General features: G+C 36.6%; 2 protein-coding genes across 2 annotated transcripts; both read left to right on the top strand.

Moving 5' to 3' along the window:
- Positions 1-325: 325 nt before the first annotated feature.
- Positions 326-13,999, top strand: LOC125587224. The gene is made up of 9 exons (XM_048757429.1): positions 326-518; positions 653-760; positions 1,174-1,344; positions 1,436-1,594; positions 1,682-1,867; positions 1,956-2,121; positions 2,214-3,156; positions 12,638-13,233; positions 13,318-13,999. Exons 1-9 carry the CDS (start codon positions 326-328, stop codon positions 13,997-13,999), a joined length of 3,204 nt encoding a protein of 1,067 aa, XP_048613386.1.
- Positions 12,579-16,953, top strand: LOC125586845 (ATP-dependent DNA helicase PIF4-like). The gene has a single exon (XM_048756589.1). The coding sequence runs from the start codon at positions 14,289-14,291 to the stop codon at positions 15,081-15,083; it is 795 nt and encodes a 264-aa protein (XP_048612546.1). The 5' UTR covers positions 12,579-14,288; the 3' UTR covers positions 15,084-16,953.
- Positions 16,954-20,805: the final 3,852 nt, after the last annotated feature.

The following is a 20,805-nucleotide window of genomic DNA, read 5'->3' as shown; positions in this document are numbered from 1 at the left end:
TCACAACAGATCTTAGAATTAATAATTAATAAACTATTAGTTCATAGCTATTTATCAAAGGAACACGTTTTATGGATATTTATTATTAATTTTTACAAATAAATATATCAATTATATAAAATTGGGATTCCAGAATATTAACTAATATATTTACTTCCTATATTTATAAGCAGGCAAAATAACAAAGGTCCTAATTCTTAGGTTATTAAAAATCACATTTAGGATTTTATCCCCAAAAACATAAACGTTTTTGCCGACTCCTTCTTCCTCCCTATTCCTCGATTAAATCCTAAATGTTCTGAAAACACTATTAGGAAGTCTAACTATGAAGAGGAAGAAAACAGTTCACGACAATGGAGATCGAACTAATAACAATATCACTCCAGAGACCGGCAAAGATAAGCAAACATTCAGCAATGCAAGTCAGTTTTGCACAAATTCCATCACAAACGCAGACATTCCATTGCGATCAGTATATTACAGACTGTTTGAGGGTCTTGAAAATCGGATTGTTCCATGTAATACAAATTCCATATATCAGCAAATCAGCATGCTATCACCCCAGACACCAAGAAATATACGGAGATTGCAACTTGGTGAGTGTAGCATCTAAGACGATTTGACATTTTGTATAGATTAAATTTTGCTACAGGTTCTAACATGCAACTTCTTGGTGTTAAACTCCTTTTAGGACTTGATACTTTCCGTAACCAAACGTCACATTCCCCAAAACAGAGCAGCTGTTTGACGTATTTAACATGTAAGTGATAATCAGTTACCTGTTGCATTGTATGGTTAATGACGTTGCCTTGATTTGAGACATTGAAACAAAAACATGTTATTGTCTTTGGTTTAGCTCAAGTCCTGCAGCCACAGATGCCTAAATCAATTGGTCTATCATTCGATCATATAAAAAAAATAACACATGTAATGTTTCTGGTTTGGTGAATGCTTATACACTTTAAATCTAATTGATTTGTATTCTATTTCTAACATCAAATTGTTTTGTTTATATATTGATCCAGCCCGAGATTTTGGTTCAAAACAACTTTCAAGTACATCAAAGCAGCAAAATTGTTTCAGATCTCCATCATGTAAGTTTGAACTATTACCTCTGTTATTTCATTTCCACCTTGGCACTAACCCTGACTTCCATGTTCTCCGTGCCTTTAGCATCTATCCAGAAAAAGAGAAAAGAGAACTCATTTCGGAAGTTGCCTGATAAGAGACAAAGAAAGAGGACATCAGCAGTTTTGAAAGACATTACCAATATTGACTTTTCTTTGGCTACTGAAAATCAAGAATCACCAACATCTACGGTTTTTCCAGATACTGAATTTGGAGGTCTGTTGTCATAATTTATATATTCCTATTTTCATCTGATTTTCTATGATAATATTTTGATCTAAGCTTTGTTTCGTTTGTTTTTTTACAGAAAATATAGATGAGACTTGTGAACTAGAATTCGACTGTAGCTCTCTAGATGCTACTGATTCAGAGTATGAATATGAAGATGTTGATCTTCCATCTTCTGAACATGATTTACTTAATACAGAAAAGTCTAGAGCAGCTACAAAAGGACAAAACAAAGATGGTATTGTCTTTTTAAAATAATTATTATAAAGTGTTTCTTTTATTTATCAGTATGTGCCTAATGTTCTTGCTGATGTTGTAAATTCAGAATATACTGATGAAGGTGATCCAAAATACACATGTACACATTGTGGTGCAATGATGTGGTATGGAGAACGTTTGAACAAGCGCCGGAATGCTAAGATTCCTACATTTTCACTATGCTGTATGCAAGGCCAAGTGCAATTGCCTTTATTGAAAGAACCACCAAGTGTTCTAAAAAAGTTGATGGAAGGTGATGATTCAGAAAGCAAGCATTTCCAGAAGAATATGAGACCTTATAACATGATTTTTTTCATTTACTTCACTTGGTGGGAAAGTAGAGAGATCTGTTCAAAAGGGAAAAGGACCACCCATGTTGGTTCTACAAGGAGAAAATTATCTTCTAATGGGCAGTTTAACTCCTAATAATGACAGCCAAGCAAAGTTCGGACAGCTTTACATAGCTGACATAGAAAATGAAGTTGAAAATAGAGCAAATTGTCTGAGGTACTTTTATACAAATATTTTTAAGCCTTACAGCTCAAGCGTTTTGTCTGTCCGTTTGCTATGTAAATGGTATTTTCTAAATTCTATTGCAGCTCTGGTAAAAGGGGGTTCAATTCCAATAAGAAGGATAATCTGAGGAAAGACATTATTGAGAAATTGATGAAGATGTTGGATGAAGTGAATCCATATGTCAAAAAGTTCAGAACTGCGAGAGATCGGTTTCATATTGCACCAGAGGATTCTTTTCATACGAGGATTGTAAGTGATCGATCTAAGGATGGGAGAACATATAATACTCCGACAGCCTCAGAAGTTGCTGCGCTCATTCCAGGAGATTTCAATCTAGATATGGATAAAAGGGATATTGTTCTACAACATAAATCAGGAAACCTACTGCGAATAAACGAGATACATGCTTCTTATCTTGCCCTTCAATATCCTCTGTTATTTACTTATGGAGAAGATGGATTCAGACTTGGTATTAAGAAAGGTGTAACAAAAGCTACAAAGAAGCAAAAGAAGCCTAATATCAGTATGCGACAGTTGTTTGCTTTTCGCCTTCATGAACGTAAGAATGAGTCTCATTCTCTGTTGCATTCGAGAAGACTATTTCAGCAGTTCTTGGTGGATGCCTACACTACTATAGAGTCTAATCGCCTACGCTATCTGAGATTTAATCAACCTACTTTGCGATCAGATACTTATGACTCTATCAAAGAGTCTGAGAATGCAGGAAAGGTTGATATGAGTGATCAAGGATCGGAGTTCGTCTTACCAGCTTCTTTCACTGGAAGTCCTAGATATATGAAGAATCTTTACTTGGATGCTATGACCGTATGTAAGCACTTTGGATTTCCAGATCTTTTCATCACTTTCACTTGTAATCCGAAATGGCCGGAGATCACAAGATATGTTAAGTCTCAAAAGCTAAAGGCAGAAGATAGATCAGACATTGTTTGTAGGATCTTCAAGATGAAACTTGATTCATTGATGGATGCCTTAACAAAAAAAATCTTCTTGGAAAGACTATTGCATGTAAGTTAGGAATAAAGTTATATTTTAGCTTCCCACATCTTTATTTCGTTTGGTTGAGCCTAATAATTTTTTTCCCTAACAGCGATGTACACCACTACAAGAAAACAGCGATATTCTGACGGACATTCCGACGGAAAATGAAATCCTCGGAATATACCGAGGAATTTCCGAGGAAATTCCGAGGAAACACAAAATTGGGTTTCCTCGGAATTTCCTCGGAATATACCGACGGAATTCCGAGGAAACTACAGTCCGTCGGAATATTTCGAGGAAATTCCGAGGAAAACTGTGTTCCTCGGAAAAAACCGATTAATTCCGAGGAAATATTATAGCCGTTGGAGAGCCGTTGGGGGATTTTACAAAATTCCGAGGAAATTCCGACGAACTAGTTTTGTCCGTCGGAATTCCGTCGGAATTTCCTCGGTATGTCGGCAGGATTTAAACTATAAATACAAGCACTCCTCTTCCTCTTCATTCACTTCATATCTTCATCCTCCCTCTTACTCTATTTACACACGAATTTGATTCATAAAAAATATGTCTTCTTCAAATTATTTTTGTTCTTGGATCGATCGACCTCATTTGGATCCGAACACGAGATTGCTTACGGAAGAATACCAACGAGGTATAACTGAATTCATGGGGTTAGTTCACCGACAACCGGAAGCAAAAACAGGTATGTTAAGATGTCCTTGCTCTAATTGTAAAAATAGAAAGGTTATTAAAGAGTGGGATGTTTGGACTCATCTATATTTGAGTGGGTTTACACGAAGTTACAAAATTTGGTATCATCATGGGGAAACTGATTATGAACATGGTAGTACTAGTGAACCTCAGCCAGCGGTTAGATTAGAAGAACCAATTAGAACGGATGTAGATTATGGTGTAGGTACTGAGCAGATGGTAAATGATCATTTTAGAGGGGAAGATTTACCCAATGCAGAAGCTAGGAGATTTTATGATATGTTGGATGCTGGAAAGCAACCATTGTACGAAGGTTGCAGAGATGGTCATTCAGCTTTATCATCTGCTACAAGATTGATGGGCATTAAAACAGATTATAGTTTGGCTGAAGACTGTGTGGATGCGATTGCTGATTTTGTAAAAGGTATTCTACCCGAGGATAATGTAGCTCCTGGTTCATACTACGAGGTTCAGAAACTCGTAGCTGGTCTTGGTTTATCGTATCAGGTAATAGATGTATGCAGCGACAACTGCATGATTTATTGGAGGGCGGATGAACAGCGGGTTACATGCAAATTTTGTGGAAAGCCTCGTTATAAAGATACGAGTGGAAGAGTTCCAGTGCCATATAAAAGGATGTGGTATTTACCTTTGACGGAAAGGTTGCAGAGGTTGTATCTGTCTAAACGCACAGCGCAACCAATGAGATGGCATGCGGAGCACTCAACAGATGGTGAGATCAGACATCCTTCAGATGCAAAAGCGTGGAAGCATTTCCAATCAAAGTATCCCGACTTTGCATATGAGAGAAGAAATGTCTACCTTGGATTATGTACTGATAGTTTCAGTCCGTTTGGCAAGAGTGGAAGACAGTATTCTCTATGGCCCGTCATTCTTACACCATACAACCTCCCCCCAAACTTGTGCTTGCGACGAGAGTTTTTGTTTCTCTCGATTCTCGTTCCCGGACCAGAGCATCCTAAGAGATCACTTGATGTGTTTCTTCAGCCACTAATATATGAGTTGCAACAACTATGGGCTCAAGGTGCTGAAACATACGATGTTTCGTGTAAAGAAAACTTTCAAATGCGGGCAGTACTAATGTGGACAATAAGTGATTTTCCAGCATATGGTATGTTGTCTGGATGGACAACGCATGGAAGGCTATCATGTCCATATTGTCAAGATAACACTGATGCTTTCCAACTAAAGCACGGAAGGAAAACGTGTTGGTTTGACTGTCACAGGAGATTCCTACCACCTGATCATCCATATCGTAGGAGTAGGAATTTGTTTACGAAGAACAAGAGGGTGTTTGACAGTCCACCTCCGGAAATTTGTGGGAAAGATTTGAAGATACAACTAAGAGATTTTGGTGCAGAAAGGACGCCAGAAGTCGGTGGACATGAGCGTTTTCCGGTAGATGCTGTTGGAGAACTACATAACTGGCACAAAAAAAGTATTTTCTGGGATCTGCCATACTGGGAGGATCATCTGCTAAGGCATAATTTAGATGTCATGCATATTGAGAAGAACTTTTTTGACAATCTCATGAACACGATCCTTAATGTTCAAGGTAAAACAAAGGATAATTTGAAGTCAAGACTGGATTTAGTCGATATATGTGCTCGTTCAGAACTTCATGTTGATGAGAATGGTAGGGCTCCTTTTCCCATATACCGACTTGATGCACCGGGAAAAGATGCGTTCTTTGATTGGATTTCAAACGATGTGGAATTTCCAGACGGTTACGCATCAAATTTGCGTAACTGTATCGGCAGAAAGGAATGAAAGTTTACTGGCTTGAAAAGCCACGATTGCCATGTAATGATGCAGCGCCTCCTTCCGTTCGCCTTCAAGGAACTATTACCACGAAATGTTCATGAAGCAATTGCAGGGATAAGTGGTTTCTTCCGCGATTTATGCACGAGATCAGTGACTCTTGAAGGTATTGAAAATTTGAAGACTAACATAGCCGTGATTCAGTGCAACCTTGAGAAGATATTTCCTCCCTCATTTTTTGATGTTATGGAGCATCTTGTTATTCACCTGGCAAGAGAATTGGAACTTGGTGGTCCTGGAAGACCCACTACAACCAAGCACATCCGGCAACTGTAGTGCAGCAGAAGATTTAGCTGGAGTTGGCCTTGTAGTCGATTTAACCGACTTTGGAGAGGAAGCCGTCGTTCACGTAGAGGATGAACCAGTGATTGGAGAGTTTCACCAAGATCCAGATTCAGATTCATCTGGTGATGATGACTCGGAAACAGACTACCATTGAACTTATATATATATTTTTTTTAAGAAATACCGAGGAAATTCCGAGGAACACTTGATATAACCTCTTTCCTCGGATAATAGTTATTTGGTTTATCTAGCAAGGCAAAGCTGAATACGAATTAAAAGCTACACAAAACACAACCAAATAAAACAAAGAAACCATGTAAAAGAAATACGAACTCATAATTAAGAAACCTAAAAAAAAACTCAGTTCAAAATTAACAGAAAATGAGACCATAAAACGTTAGAATAGAATAGAAAATAAAATAGCCGGTGATAACTCCTACTCCTCGTCTCCTGCTCCAGATGTTCCTGCATCGTTGGGTCTCTTGGACCTCTTTCTTACCCTGTGTGTACCACTCGAACCCGAACCAGAGCTGGATGGAGAGTTGTCCCGATAAACTACATCATCCTTTTGGCAACGACACGGCCTGATACGTGAAATGGCAGCCCAGATCTTGTGTAGCATGTCGTTGTTTGTCTTTATGCTCTGATCTCTCCAATGTTGTTGCTGGCGCGAAGTGGCGTTCGGTGGAAGCTCTTGCAGCTTGTACTGGCTGGAGTCTGATGGGAGTAGCTGATGGGGTTGTGAATCATCTGGAATGGCTTGTGCAGCCTCATCTTGTCCTTCTTCATCAACCACGCCCTTGCCTTTGGTCTGATATTTTGGCGTGAAGAAGGATGGCTTGTCTACTAGTGCGGTAGCAGGGGGTAGGAACTCAACTGCAGCCTCTGAAAGTAGAGCAGTCAGGCCGATCTGAGGCAGGTGGCAGTAGAGTGTTTTCTTCGCTCGGTCCTGGAATACGTAGACGTAAGGACCATCCCGATGGATCCTCGAGTGGGGACCAGCTATGAACTCCTTACTTACTAGAGAAATAACATCCAGGTAGTTCCAAGCAATGTTGTTCGATCTGTCCAGTGCTACCTGCTGGTTCTCGCAGTCTACACCCACATGTCTAAGGATCCGAGTAATCACTGCACCAAATCCACATGCATTGCTCTTGGATTTGGTTACTTTCCCCTTGTATCCTGCTAAGTTTGCGGCCAGCACCGCTCCCATGTTGAAGGCAGTAGCAGGTGGGAATGTAGAGTTTCCAAATGCCGGTAGCAAATGCCTCACACCTTGGTACAGGAGGCACAACTCCCATTGCGTGACTGATGCGGCTGTGGTTGTCCCGTATAGCAATGAGCCAATGAGGCGTGTCGCATATCTCAGTACTGGGCTCCGGATAAGTGACTCCTTTGCCTAAGAAGATCTATAAACCCCTGTGCCAATCGTTTCCCAGAAGTTCAACAGCTCTGAAGTCCAATAAAGACCATATGTCCTCTCCCCCGCACTCAATCCAAATAGTCCGCAGAGGTCTGTGAAAGATACCTCATAGTATACTTTCTGCACTACGAATGCCAGAAAACCTTCCTGATGGCTATCATCGGGACGGGTGACGTATGCGGATGCTATGAACTGGCGTACCAACTCCGGATAAGTGGGTTCCTTGAGGTTGCATAGTTGGCCTAGACCCATGTTCTGGAACAGTCTTTCAATGTCTACTTTGATTCCCAATATTGTCATCGTCTCAGGACATGCTAGTTGTGTAGCCGGAACGGCTACCTTCTTCATGTTGTTGTAGTGGGTGGTATCAGACTTATCCCACTTCTTTGGCCTTTGCTTCTCCAGCTGTGACGAACCCTCTTCTTGTGTGTTTTTCTTTGCTGATGTTTTCGTGCGCTTCATTCTCTACAAAATAGAATCATTGCTCTCAACATGGTTATAATCAATTAAGAACTCAAAGCAACATGAAAATGAAAAGCGAAATCGAGTTGTGATAAAAAAAAACGAAATTGAAAAAAATTCTCTATCCCTAAATCATCTCAAATCATGTTTCAAACTCGTTGATCACAGACAATTGTGTTCTATTCCATGTTTAAACATCTGTTTCATGCATATTTGATCAAAGAATCAACACGGAAATAAGAAATTCACAAAACCCAAAAAATTGCTCAAGAACACGATTTCAGAATGTGGAGATTCGCGGAGTATACCTGTCTTAGGGTGAAGACGAGTGTAGGAATCAGGTAGAGCTCGAAAAATCAAGTGGAATAGAGCCCAAAATTGTTCAAATCGGATGATTATAGAGAGAGAAAGGGGGGGCGAATTATAGGGGAAATCAGAGGGGATGAGAGTTCTAAGGTTTAGATCCAAAAAAGGTCGGGTTTTGCCTTATAATTCTGTTTTCCGAACACGCATCGATCGATGCGTTTTTTTTCTATAACGCATCGATCGATCACATTCTTACGGCCCGGGCCATCTTGGTAATCGATCGATGCGTTTTTGTTCTATAACGCATCGATCGATGCGTTTTTAAAAAAACATACAAGATTTTCCGAGGAAATTCCGAGGAACAATTCAGATTGTGGATAGATCGATGGGATACTCTCATCGATCGATCACAATCTTACGGCCCGGGCCATCCTAGTAATCGATCGATGCGTTTTTGTTCTACAACGCATCGATCGATGCATTTTTAAAAAAAACATACAAGATTTTCCGAGGAAATTCCGAGGAACAATTCAGATTGTCGATAGATCGATGGGATACTCTCATCAATCGATCACAATCTTACGGCCCGGTCCATCCTAGTAATCGATCGATGCGTTTTTGTTCTACAACGCATCGATCGATGCATTTTTAAAAAAACATACAAGATTTTCCGAGGAAATTCCGAGGAACAATTCAGATTGTCGATAGATCGATGGGATACTCTCATCGATCGATCACAATCTTACGGCCCGGGCCATCTTAGTAATCGATCGATTTGTTTTTGTTCAAAAACGCATCGATCGATGCGTTTTTTTTAAAAAAAAATTACGTTTTGAAACCCCAAACACTAGTTCGTCGGAATTTCCTCGGAATATTCCGAGGAAATTTCGAGGAAGAAGAGGGTTTCCTCGGAGTTCCCTCGGAATAATCCGAGGAAATTCCGAGGAAATAGGGTTTTTAAACCGAAAACAACGTTTTGCCGTTTGAATAACACCTATATAACCCTTATTAAGTGTCTTACGTTCATTATGAAGTCAAAAATTTGTTCCTTACCGTATAATTCACACTTTTCCGATTGTATGAACGAAATCTCGCAACATAAGAGAAACACTTATACCTTTTAATGAACGGTAAAGGGAATACTTTCAATTAGTTTTGAAATTTGTTATTTCATGGTTTATGCTCATGTATACAAAGAATCCTCAATGGTATGCATTACAATTGTATAAGAAATGAAATACGGCAAAAAAAATTGATGTTTTGAAACCCCAAACACTAGTTCCTCAGTATTTCCTCAGAATATTCCGAGGAAATTCCGACGGATATTTTACTCTCTGTCGGAATTTCCTCGGAATATTTTCATTTTACCGGGCAAATATTTCGCGAAAATTGAAATTAGAATTCCGACGGAATTCCGACGGATAATGTCCGTCGGACCCTAGGTTTTATAACCACGAGCCCCTTCTTCTTCCCCATTTCTCTCTTCTTCCTCTGCGCGACTCCTCTCTTTCTCTCCGGCGATTTCCCCCTGAAATCCGATGATATCTCCGGCGATCTCCCTCTTCTCTTACACAAATCATGTAAGGACCCTATCCCACTCTCTTAGGTTCTATTTGTTAGGTTTTTGTGTAGTTTTGATAGATTTTTGTTAGGGTGATTGGTTAGGATTGTGATTTGGTTGTATAATAGGTTTAGAATTGTGATTTGGTTGAATAATTTGTTTTGTTGAATTGATTTAGAATTTTTTTTATAATTTTTTTATTTTTTGTATTTATAAAATCGATTTTTGTATATAAAATCGATTTTTGTATTTTACAAAACGATTTTTCTATATAAATTCGATTTTTTGGATTTTACAAAACGATTTTTCTATATAAATTCGATTTTTTGGATTTTACAAAAAAAATTTCTATATAAATTCGATTTTTTGGATTTTACAAAACATTTTAAATATCTATAAAACTTTTTTTGTGATTAAATACTATTATTTGGGATTTAAAAATATTTTTCATATATATATATTATTAAAACTATTTTTTTGTAATTATTAAACAATTTTTATTTATTAAAACTATTTTTTGTTTATTAGAACTATTTTTATATATTTATTAAAAAAATTTAATATATATAAATCTTTTTCTGTGATTAAATTATTTGGGATTTTTTTTTAATAAAAAAAATTAATTTGTATATTTCTGTATTTATTAAATATATTTTTTTAATTTACAGGTGTCATGATGATCAGACCCGGCCTCGACAGCGTCGTGGTCGTGGTGGTACGGGGAGCCAGTCTCGGGATTCCAGCCATTTTCAGGATTCCCCTTCGCCCCACAGCTCCAACCATACATCTCCCTCTGCTGCACCCGCTCATGCTCCTCTCGCTCCCGCTGCTGCATCCGCTCCTGTTCCTCCGGGTCCTCCGGGAGTGATGAGGGTTGTGGAGTTGGTTCAACAGCCCGGTCGTGACCATCTTCCGTATCTCACTCCGTATCCACATGGACGGGGTCAAACATGGTAACATTTTTTTTTCTTTAAATTTGGATTCATTATTAACCGTTTGTTCTTTTAATAAGGTTCAACCGATCCGGGAACGGGATCAGCGCATGGATCAACCGTATGATGTACTCGGCCCTCGACAGTGGACATCCGACTTTCACTCACTTCCCAACCGACAAGCAGGTTCTGTGGTTTCGTCAGTTTGCGGTAAGTATTCTAATTTTTTACTTATATTTTTAATCTTTAATATAAATTTTCTACTAATTATGTTTTTTTTTCAGCAAGAGTTCAACTGGAATTCCGATGAGACGCTCTTTATCTATCACCACTTCGTCCATAATGTAATGGACAACTATGGGAAGCAGATCCACGAGTGGAAGAAGAAGTGGGAAATCAATAAGGTTCGATTTAATTTATTAAACAATTTTTTAATTTATTAAACTATTTTTTAATTTATTAAACTTTTTCTTTTTTTTTAATTAAAAGGTCCCAAAGTCGATGAACGACACGGTCTGGAAGGAGTTGTGTGCGCATTGGGATAAGGAGGAGACGAAAGAAACTTCTTCCACCAACTCCACCAACCGCAGGAGCGACCGTAAAGGGAAGGGCATCTACAAGCATAACTTGGGTGCTCAATCTATTGCCACTCTCGGAGATCGCATGGTAAGTTCAACCGCTTTTTCTTCAATTATTTGAGTTTCAGAATTTAAATTTATTGTGCATTTCTTCTAATTTCTAATGTTTCTTTAATTTTATGTTTTTTTTCAAGGCGGAAGAAAATGATGGCGAGCCGGTCGATGATCTCGCCCTAATGAGGAGGGCGTATACCAACAAGAAGACCGGCCAGATTGATGACGGTCTTGTGAGGGACGTGGTCGACCTGGTCCAAACTCAGGTGGTAGATTAAGTGTCTCAGCTTCAAACCGAGGATGACGCTTTGACGGCTTCGACCAACTGGTCCCGGTTTCGAATCAACGAAATCGTTGAATCCGTAAGTTCTTTTTTTTTTAAAGTTCAATTCATTTATTTCTTGGTTTAAATTTCTAAATTTGGTTTTTTTCTATTCAGTCGGTTCCAAAGAAGAAGGGACGTTTGTTCGGTTTGGGTCGTCGCACCCGGTCGGTTCCTCCTTCTTCTGCACTACCGCCCTTTGTTGATCCAGAAGTACTTACGGCTCAGTTGAAGGACAAAGATGATCGAATATCTTTGTTGGAGACCCAGATGGCGGCTCAACAGGCGGGCTATGAGGCACAGAGGAGGCTGAACCAGCAAATGATGGAGATGATGCAGAGGATGTACCCGAACGAGGTGTTCCCGGACGTGCCAAACCCGTAGTTTTTTTTTCCCCAATCTCGGAATGTTTTATTTTTATTTGTGAAACTTTGAATATTAATTAATATGATTTCAATTTTACTTTTAATTTCATATTTTCGAATTTAAATTTCAGAAATTTTATTTTTTCAAAAAAATTAATATTTTTTACATTCCGAGGAAATTAATTATATTTTTCACTAGATCGATCGATGCGTTTTTGAACAAAAACGCATCGATCGATCCGTTTTTTTAAAAAATATAGCGAGGGACATTTCCCTCGGAATTTTCCGAGGGACAACTCCCTCGGAAAATTCCGAGGAACGGATCCCTCGGAATATACCGAGGGAACAGTTCCTCGGAATAAACCGAGGAAAAAGTCCGTCGGTATACTCCTATCGATCGATGTATATATGTCCAAACACGCATCGATCGATGAACTTCCGAGGAATTATCCCGACGAAGTTCTACCTCGGTATATTCCGAGGACTTTTCCGACAAACAAGGGATCCTCGGAATTCCGTCGGAAAATTCCGAGGGATTTCAGAGGAAAAAAAAAATTCCGAGGAATTATTTCCGACGACGTGTTTCGTCGGAATTTCGTCGGAATAACGATATTCCGACGAAATTCCGACGATTTTTTCCCTCAGAATCCTTGATGTTTTCTTGTAGTGCACGGTCGAGTTCCAGAAACGTGGCTTACCACACGCACACATTCTCTTATTTATGGATCCTTCGCACAAGTTTCCTACAACCGATCACATTGACAATATCATTTCTGCGGAGATTCCTGATAAACTCGAAGAACCTGAACTTTATGAAGTTATTAAAGATATGATGATTCATGGTCCTTGTGGAGCAGCTAATATGAATTCTCCATGTATGGAGAATGGTTTGTGCTCTAAGTCGTATCCTAAACCATTTGCTAAGAAGACCACTATTAATAAGGAAGGATTTCCGGTTTATAGAAGGCGCGAACAGTCAGAGAACTTTGTCCTGAAGAATGGATACAAATGTGACAATCGGTTTGTTATTCCATATAACAAGAGACTATCTCTACGTTTCCGAGCTCATATTAATGTGGAGTGGTGCAACCAAGCTGGATCTATCAAGTACTTATTCAAGTACATTAATAAGGGACAAGATCGTGTGACTATTGCTGTGGAACCGCCAGATCTCATTGTTGCTAACGAGTTGGGCAATGAAGACATTACTATGGAAAAGATGGAAAAGAAAAGAAACAAACTTAAGGACTTTTTCGATTGCAGGTATGGAACTAATACAGAACATTGTACCTGATTTTTAGATGTGATACATATTTACATTTCTAATTGTCTATTTCTCTTATGCAGATATGTGTCTTCTTGTGAATCAGCTTGGCGAATTTTCAAATTTCCTATTCACTATCGATCAACTGTTGTTGAGAAGCTTAGTTTTCATCTACCAGGAAAACAAGTGGTCACTTTTAAAGGAAAAGACAAGCTGAAAGTAGTGATCAGTCGTAAGCTCATTGAAAAGACAATGTTCTTGGCATGGTTCGAGTTGAATAAAATCGATGAGTTTGCAAGAACACTAACTTATGCCCAGATTCCTATCTACTATATCTTTGACAAAAGGTCTAAGAATTGGAAGAAGCGGAAAAGGGGTTTCTGTTTAGGAAGAATAAATTATGCTCCTCGGATACAGGAAGCAGCTTATTTCTTGCGCATATTGTTGAACATTGTCAGAGGGCCTACCAGTTATGATGACATTAAGACCTACGAGGGAGTTCTCTATCCTGAATACAAAGATGTATGTTTTGCTCGTGGATTATTAGATGATGATCAGGAGTACATTGATGATCTTGTAAGGAGAAGCTATGAATGCTCTGCAAGTGATCTACGACAAGTGTTTGTTATTATGCTTATGAGTAACACTCTGTCTCTTCCAGAGGTCGTATGGGAAAACACGTGGCGGTATTTGTCTGAAGATATAGAGCATAACAGAAGGAAATATTTGAATAGACCAGGTTTGAACTTATTACTATGGACGTGATTATGTAATTTTACTACCTATGTGGAAGCCGCAAATAAATTTTGATCATGTATCTTATACGTAAATTTTTTTATTGGTAGGATTGGTGTTGAACGACAATGACAAAAAAAAGTATGCGTTACTAGAGATTGAGAAGCTGTTGAGGCGTAACGGTACGTCTCTACCAAGATTAACGAAGAACCCAAAACTGCCAAAGACAAGTACTCAGGATTTTAATGTCTTGATAGTAGATGAGCGCAGCTATGATCGAAAAACATTGTTAGAGACTCTTGATAGAGATGTTCCGAAAATGACAGATGAGCAAAAGGAAATTTATGATCAGATTCTTGCTGCTGTGAATCAAGGAAATGGTGGAATGTTTTTTGTTTATGGATTTGGTGGAACTGGGAAAACTTTTCTCTGGAAGTTACTTTCTGCAGCTATTAGATGCCAAGGAGATATTGTTCTAAACGTTGCATCAAGTGGCATTGCTTCTTTGTTACTACCAGGAGGTAGGACTGCTCATTCAAGATTTGGTATCCCATTAAATCCAGATGAGTTTTCATCATGTACTATGCAGCCTGGAACTGATCAAGCTGATTTAGTCAAAGAATCATCACTCATTATATGGGACGAAGCGCCAATGATGGGCAAACATTGTTTTGAAGCTTTGGATAGGAGCTTATCTGATATAGTTGGGAAGCATGCGAACCAGCCGTTTGGTGGAAAAGTTATTGTCTTTGGGGGTGACTTTAGGCAGGTTCTTCCTGTTATAAATGGAGCTGGTAGGGCTGAGATCGTTTTGGCTTCTCTGAATTCGTCATATCTTTGGGAGCACTGCAAAGTTCTGAAGCTCACCAAGAACATGCGTTTGTTATCGGATGGTTTGTCACCAGAAGAGGCTGCCGATCTTAGGGATTTTTCTGATTGGATATTAAAAATTGGGGATGGTAAACTTGCAGAGCCTAATGATGGTGAAACCGAGATCGAAATTCCATCAGAGTTTCTTATAACAGACTCCAAAAATTCTATAGAAGCAATCAGCACAGCCATTTATGGTGATTCTGCTTCTCTACATGAAAAGAAAGAGGCCAAGTTTTTTTAAGAGAGAGCTATCCTATGTCCGACTAATGAAGATGTCAATATGATTAATGACTACATGCTAGATATGCTGGATGGTAAATTTATTTATTCTACATTCTTATTCGTTCTTACTTAGATGTATACAATATATGTACTAATGATTGAGTTTTGCTTTCAGGTGATGAAAAGATTTACTTAAGTGCCGATAGTATTGACCCAAGAGATAAGGGTTCAGTCAACAATGAAGCACTAGGACCTGATTTTCTTAACACTATTAAGGTGTCTGGTTTGCCTAACCATAGTCTTAGACTGAAGATTGGTTGTCCTGTCATGGTTCTGCGAAATATTGAGCCTTCTGCTTGGTTAATGAACGGCACGAGACTACAGATCACTCAACTAATGGACTTTATGGTTCAAGCTAGGATAATAACTGGAGAAAAGGTTGGAAAATTAGTAGATATTCCTAGATTGTTGATAACACCATCAGATACTCGACTGCCTTTTAAGATGCGCAGGAGGCAATTGCCATTGGCAGTGGCGTTTGCTATTACAATAAACAAAAGCCAAGGGCAATCCCTATCCGAAGTTGGTATCTTTCTACCAAGACCTGTTTTTTCACACGGACAACTCTACGTGGCTGTGTCTAGGGTGACTTCTAAAAAAGGTTTGAAGATTCTAGCTGTTGACAAAGATGGTAAACCTCAAAAGAAAACTACAAATGTTGTATTCAAAGAGGTTTTTGCTAATCTGGAAGAATATGTTTGACAAGGTAAATATTTTTATTTACTTATAATCTTTCTATTTTGAGCTAAACATACACAGATAAGTTATTTTTTTACTTATTTTTGCCAATGCAGGTTTAAGATGTCTACAAACAAGACAGGTGTAGTTTCTGTATTTGCTATTCATTGTCAAAACTAAGCCCTTTTTCTTCTTATTGTCTGGTTTTTTTTTAGCTCAAAGAATGAGTTTTATTTGTACTATTATTTTAAACGTTGTTATTCTTATTAAGTAAGTTGGTCATAACACAATCATCCAAACAACATGCAATTTATCAAGCGGTGAGATCAAGTTAAAAGAAAACAAATAACTATAACTGTTGACAAATCACAAGAACAATACTATATGTCCTACATTAATTTAATCTTATGATCATTCTATAACTCAATGTGTCTAATAGCTTAACTTCAGCAACAATTTACTAACCTTTTGGTTTTTGACCCGCTCTGTTGTCAGCTTCATTGTGCACTTTGAGAATCAAAAAACTGAATTCTATTACCTGCATACGATATATTATGTTCAAGTAAATAAAAAAATCTCAATGAAGACGTTTATTTTACTAATATCAATCATCTTATCATCTTTACAAGTTTCTATAAAACATTCAAGCAATCTAAACAATCTCTAAGTACTTTACAACTCACAGGTATTTTGAGTATGAATAATAAAGAACTTATCTTTTTTTCTTTCATGTCGGCTTCCCCTTTGTTGTTTACGGATCTGCTCTTCTCTCGATCTCGATCACAATTAAAACTCAACTCTTATCACGAAACATCACCACAGCCGCATCCGACGTTTCTTCAATTGATGTATTGAATGTTCACTTTTGCTTCGTCTATGTCTCGATTTCGTACTCAAACAAGAAAACTATGAACATGAGACACAAAAGGCAATTCGTTAATCTCAAACAGAGTATAACGAATTGATCTTTAAAAAACGTATACAGAGAAATTGGTACCTTGATACTGTCGACTAATCCATTCATTACATCTTCTAATTCAAAATCCCATTGAAACCGTCTGAGATTCTCCTGTTGAACTCGCCGAATATCTCCCTCTGTTTGGCTTCTCTTTCGATGTGATAGTTTTTTTTTGGGTCGTCTAACTGGTTTTTTTCCTGCGTAAAGTTGTTAGATATCTAATTGGGCTTTTGTTATTAAACTTTTTCTCTTAAATGTTTATCATCAGCAATTTAAAAACCTATTTAATAATAATATATATTGCTTTAACTATATATTATCTAAGTTAGGTTCTAACTATGTACATATTTTTTTAAAAAAATTGGAATTCGATTTTACTGATATACATAAATTCTGTCAAACTATATTTGATCTATAACTAAATAATGTTAATAACCAAATATGTACTTATGCATTTATAAATATTAAAACATAATATTTTACCTCATGCAAGTGAATGAGTATAAAAATTTATCAAATATTTTTTTATTGACTATAAAATTAACAAACTACCACAGACAAACTATATGATTAACAAAAGTCTGTTTCAATCATTTAGATATAAATAACTAATGTAATTCATCATTTACTTTTTTTTATATCACCATATAATATAAGATATTTAATATCACAATTACATAATCTATAATAAATACAATAACAATTCAAGCCGAAAACGAACACCCGCGCGGGCGCGCGGATCAAGATCTAGTTACCTTTAAAAGAAGAGCACTGCAAGAATTTTCATTCATGGTGTTTTCAACTCATGGAAGACACTTATACTGCTCGGCAAGTGCTGCAAGACACTTATACTGCTCATATCACCTCAAACGTTTCTCAAATCTTCAGGAAGTTGGCGAACGTCTCATCCATTCCTTTGTGTCAATCTAACAAAGAAAAAAGCAGAGACTTTTCTTCCTTTTTAAGAATAAACTTTTACAAATATCAAAATTTTGAACCTTATTTATGAAAGAAATCAAGAATCCGTACCTGGATATTCCCAATGAGATGTACAAAGAGAACAATACCAAAAATTGCTATGAGCACAGAAAACGTGATCTCACATGTGCTCATAGACAGTTTCTGCCTATAAGAACTGGGATATGATAGTAGCATAAATAGATATCAGATTCGAAACAGAGAAGAAGAGAATATGACATCTAGGCTATACTTTGATGATCTCTGTAATTAACTTAGCTTTTACACAAACAGTAGAAATATCTCTCGTTAAAGTTTGAGGACACTACCATTTTCATGATTGTGTTCTCGAACATCCCATACTTTAACTCCCCTTCCGTGAATAGTTGGAACCACCTCACGGTCAAAAACTCCAACGGACATAGTTGGGGCGGTACTACAAGATTGCCGCCGCATCAGCCCCTGAAGGCCAGAGTAATGAGATTTATGGTTCTGAGTCATCTCTCCCAGTAAGAAACATTTAATCACAATGAGACTAAGATGTTTCAATAAATAAGAACAAAGATTGAACGAACAAAAGTATACAACAATATCATTAGATCCCTTTTCTGTATAGATTGAAGAAACACACGACTCATCCCTGGGAAGAAAAATATGATAGCAGATTCTTTTGGCAAAATCTGCTTTATGTAATGCTCCTTCCATGTTATACTAAACTTTGGTTTATAATAGTATACCGTTCAGAAGAAAAGATTAATAGATTTTTTAATAATGTATTACAAATTAAAGTTGCAACTTGTTTTGTCATGAGTTCGTATCAATCAGTAACTAGCATTTAGTCTTTCTATCATCACAAACTGAATCTTGACTTTCAGTCACAATTGGTAACAATTGCCACAGTAAACATTGTCACAATTACGTTACGCATATTATGCTATATATTTCTGTCACACTTATGTCACTAACCGTGACAAAAATTGGTTACGTCTAAATGAGTCACAATATTGTGACAAACCAGTTACTGATTTGTGATGTATAAATTTAGTCACAAAATCGTCAATGATAAGTTACAAACTTGTTACGGATAATTTTAGTCATAAAATTTTGTCACAATATGTCAATTTTCTTGTAGTGATGATTCATCGATCTTCGTTTTAGTGAAAACATAATCTTCTGGATGTTTCACTTATCATAAAATGTGAGATTCTTTAACTCTTCCCCTTGAGATGATAATACTACATGTTTATCAATCTCGAATGAATCTCATTTTTCGAATCAACAACATACCCTACATGGGTTATGTTTTTTTCTTAGATCCTTCTAACTTTTGAGACTTATAAGAATACAATACCTTAAGAACTTTAAATTGCATTCTTAGGAATGTTAAATTGCATTTTAATGTGCACTAATACTATGTACTCTTCTGGAGCATCATATGTATCCTCTTATTAAACATTCTATAAGGTTTTACTACCTTGTATTGTACTCACAAAAAATTTTCTTTCATCTTCAGATGAATGAATCATTTCTCTTCTTTATTACCATATTTATTTTCTAAATATCAAGTGAGAGTATGAGTTCTATAAGGAAACTATTTGGATTTTGACCTCATTTATATCCACGCTCACGTCTAAAACCACTTTTATGTTCATTTTCTTGACCAACACTATTTTGTGGTATAAATGTCATATTCTCTTCAGGAGAATGAATCATAATCAACTAGACGTAATTTATCATCTTACGTCAATAGCTCATTATTTTTCTGAGTCTGAAGGAGACAAATTACAAGTATAAACTTTTTTTTAATCTCTTTTCTTAATCATGTGTCTGCTGGACAATATTACTTGTGTGAAAAATATATTTTCTAATATATATGCATCATAAAAAAAATTATTCAAGAAATTTTGCTTTTAAACTTAACATTCAACATAGTTGGCTTTATTTACAGACTTGAGGTCTTGTAATCCTTATATGCAAAATACAAAATGAGCTTTAGGTAATCACTTTAGGTGATAATATCTTTCTTTATATTATTCTCCAAGACTTATGGATCTTGTAAGGTCAAATCTTAAACTTTAAACCCTCATATATATACAATGGTAATTAAAATATATATATATATATATATCATCTTATATATTACAAAGCTAAACATTACCATTAACTTTACTATGAATGAAAGATACTCATATACTATTCGTCCGTCTTTCATCGTACATATGGATGTCGAGTTATCGTCTTGGTTTACAGAGTTTACATGAGTATGTGAATGTTTGCTGTAAAAAAAAAAAAAAATTCATCACATTCATTAATTCTTACTATCATCTTTATAGTGACTAACTTTCAAACAGTTCTCGAAACAAAAATTAGATGACATGTGTAAATTCGTTTATCTAACTGAACCAATGTTTTACTAAAACCAAAGAATATATATTGCATACTTTTATAGTTCTATGCATGTTTATCGTATTCAGTATTAATTTAGCAAAACTAACCTTTGTGGTTGCAGAGATAAATGCTACAAGGTGTCACCGCTGAAGACTGGAGATGATCTTTAAAGAACTTTATGTTTCTTGGCTAGCTAATTAGTATCTCAATATATATAATATAACCCTGAATCATTCAAAAATTTGCTCATGTAAACATGGGAACATAATTTCTACTTTTCTTCCATTAATCAATGACTTCGTACAAACATAAGTTGACCGGTATGTACGGAAAGTAATCTTTGATTCATGATTCCACAAAATTAATATGGGGTTTATTATGTTTAAATTTCAGTTTAATTTTTGTATTTCTTTCTGCAATTGTTTAAATTTTAATACAAAATAAAAATTTTAAAGTAATTTATCCTCCAAAATATATATTTTTCATTCCCACCATTACTTTTTCATAACAATAATATATATAAAAAAAGCAAATACATTTCAAACGTAAAACAAAGCTAAATGTCTAAATTTAAACTTCAAATGCTGAGGCTATAACATACAATTCACCATTTCCTTCCAATATATCTTCACACTACTAAACCTAATAGAAATTATCTTCACTCCTAAACCTAATACACATTATTCACAATTTTTACCCT

Source organism: Brassica napus, chromosome C5 (genome assembly GCF_020379485.1).
Source record: "Brassica napus cultivar Da-Ae chromosome C5, Da-Ae, whole genome shotgun sequence".
NCBI lineage: Eukaryota > Viridiplantae > Streptophyta > Magnoliopsida > Brassicales > Brassicaceae > Brassica > Brassica napus.
Note: the sequence above shows the minus strand (reverse complement) of the source record. Positions and strands in the feature narration are given on the sequence as shown.